The sequence below is a fragment of the Dipodomys ordii genome, unplaced genomic scaffold (assembly GCF_000151885.1).
Source record: "Dipodomys ordii isolate 6190 unplaced genomic scaffold, Dord_2.0 Scaffold84, whole genome shotgun sequence".
Lineage (NCBI taxonomy): Eukaryota > Metazoa > Chordata > Mammalia > Rodentia > Heteromyidae > Dipodomys > Dipodomys ordii.
Window position 1 is genome coordinate 4,661,256 of NW_012267300.1, and position 2,545 is coordinate 4,663,800.

At 46.6% G+C, this 2,545-nt stretch overlaps 1 protein-coding gene across 1 annotated transcript; it reads left to right on the plus strand.

Annotated features, from left to right (window-relative positions):
* Positions 1-547: 547 nt before the first annotated feature.
* LOC105992501 (granzyme B-like) lies at positions 548-2,538 on the plus strand (the record flags this gene model as incomplete). The annotated part of the gene is made up of 3 exons (XM_013025372.1): positions 548-619; positions 1,607-1,754; positions 2,442-2,538. Coding segments are annotated over exons 1-3 (300 nt in total), but the record flags the coding sequence as incomplete, so codon positions are not given.
* Positions 2,539-2,545: the final 7 nt, after the last annotated feature.

A 2,545-nucleotide genomic window follows, 5' to 3' on the forward strand; every position in this document is an offset into this window, starting at 1 on the left:
TACATAAGAATAAAACAATTTAACTCCCTTGTGAGGAAGCTATGGTGACACAGTTTAATGCACAATGGCCATGCACCATGGCTCTCCTCAAACTGTATTCTGGTTACTAGCATCTCTACCACCCCTAACAGATTGTCAACTCCCTGAGGAAAATGGACACAACTCTAGCAATGAGCACACAGAAACTACACTCCTAGATTTCACAGCACAGCATTGAAAACATGGGTTTCTCAGGCTCCTATACCTCTACCGGTCAAAACCACATCCTGCAGTCCCCACCTCATACTCTTGGATTCCTGCCTGGGCAGGAACAGGTGGCTGTCTCTGCATCCTCAGCTGTGGGTACCGATGTGGTCACTGTGTGATTCTCACACAACCACTCAGAAAGACATCATCAGGCAAAGAAAGGAGGGGCCAGGAGTAGGTGGACTTCATAGAAACCCTTCTACAATGAATCACATGGTCTCTGACCCTACTCCACCTACTTCCAATGCTAGAGGTTAAAAGTAAGCAATTTCCAGATGCAGTTCTAGAAGCTGTGGCCTGAGCAGCCTTCCTGGGAGGATGCAGCTTCTCCTGTTCCTGTTGGCCTTCTGTCTGCCCCCCACAGCAAAGACAGGTGAGTGACCACCCCATCTTAGAGGACCAAACACATCCCAAAGCAGGCACAAATTTTTGTTTCTTCTGCATACCATGGATCCACCTACTACAAACACTCTGGATCTCAGCTCCAATACTACCATAGAAGCCCCAGTATGACACTGGATGACCTATCAGCAAGAATGGGATGGGAGACATTGTTCTCTTAGTCTTCCCTAAGCCCCACCCTTATCATCTTGAAAGTAAGCTAAAAGGCATGACAGAGTATAGTGGGAATTTGGAAAGGAGGAAATAGGGAAATGTCCTGGAGAAGAGACACTATGTGTGGCTTCTGTGTCTGGAATGAGGTGATTGCTCTCTTTAGCAACTGCTTCACAGGCAACCGCAGAGCTCTGTTACCCTAGAATTGGCCACTGTTTTGTTTTTGTTTCTGTTTTTTGTCTTTGCTCAATCCCAAACAACTCATCCTTTTCTCTACCTCTGTTATTCCTCCCAGTCCTCTGGTGACCCATTAACTTCCAAGTAGGACCTACTGTGTCTGACTCCCACTTCTCTGCTTTTCAGAATACCACCAGCACTGCCCTACCAATCGGGACACTAAGTGGAGCCATTCCCCAGAGAAGCCAGCAAACATATCTTATTTCCCTAAGAAATAGGATATAACAACATCTGGATTTAAATTAAAGTCTTGGGCACTGGAAACAAGTTTCATTTTAGACAGTGCAGGACTCAGGAGGATCTTAGAAAATATCTTGAAGACAGTAAAATGAGAAGAGATTTATACAGAGTCGTAGGGATTGAAAAAGTTATGCTCACTGAAGCTATACCTGGAAAAAGTGTTTATAGCCCAAGACTTGCTTTTCTTTCTTTTTCCAGAGGAGGAATGTGAAGTTTCTTGTCTAACCCCTTCCCAACTGCAGGTCATCTCACCTTCCCAAATGATATGCAGGACAGCGCTATCAAGGTGAACTCAGAGGTACACATAATGAGACACACTTTTCTTCAGGGAAAATCATCGGGGGACATGAGGCCAAGCCCCACTCCCGACCTTACATGGCCTACCTTGAAAACCTCGATGGGTATTCTCTGAGGCAGTGCGGTGGCTTCCTGATCCGAGAGGACTTCGTGATGACAGCTGCTCACTGTTCAGGGCGGTAAGGAATAGGAGAAAACCCCAGGCCTCCTGTAGATGCTCCTTAGAGAACCCACCTTCTTTCCAGGAAGCTCCCTGGGCTTCTGGAAATACATATGCAGAATATGAATTCTTTGAGGATAAGGAACAGGGCTAAGCCAGACCTCCTGGGAAAGGGCAGCAAATTGGTACCAGAAACATCTCTGAGAAGCCAAGCTTGTGATTCTTAGAGCTAGGTTGGTAATACAGTGGAAATTAAACTGATTGTGAAGTTGGACACTGGAGGCTCATGCCTGTAATCCTACCTACTTAGGAGATGAGGATTGTGAGATCTCAGGATTGTGGTCCAAAACCAGCCCAGGCAAGATAGGCAGTGAAACTCTTATCTCCAATAAACTACTAGAAAACTGGAAGTGGCACTGTAGCTCAGGTGGTAGTGCTTGCCTTGAACTGAAGAGCTGAGGGACAGCGCCCAAGCTCAGAGTTCAAGCCCCATGACAAAAAAAAATTGATTGTACTCTGGTACAGTTACCAATGGCTCCAGAAGTCTACTTCAACAGCTAAGAAGCAGTGAGGTTCAATCACTCCTCTCTCCTCCATTTTCCCTCAGCCACAGCCCAGCCCTCCTCTCTGTAGCCTACTCTTAATATTTCTTGGGCTGTATCTCCTCTGCTCCCCATCCCCTAACCACACTGTGCACTCTGTGCAGCTTCATAAATGTCACCCTCGGTGCCCACAACATCAAGGAACGGGAGAAGACCCAGCAGGTCATCCCTGTGAAAAAAGCCATCCCCCACCCAGGCTATAATCCTA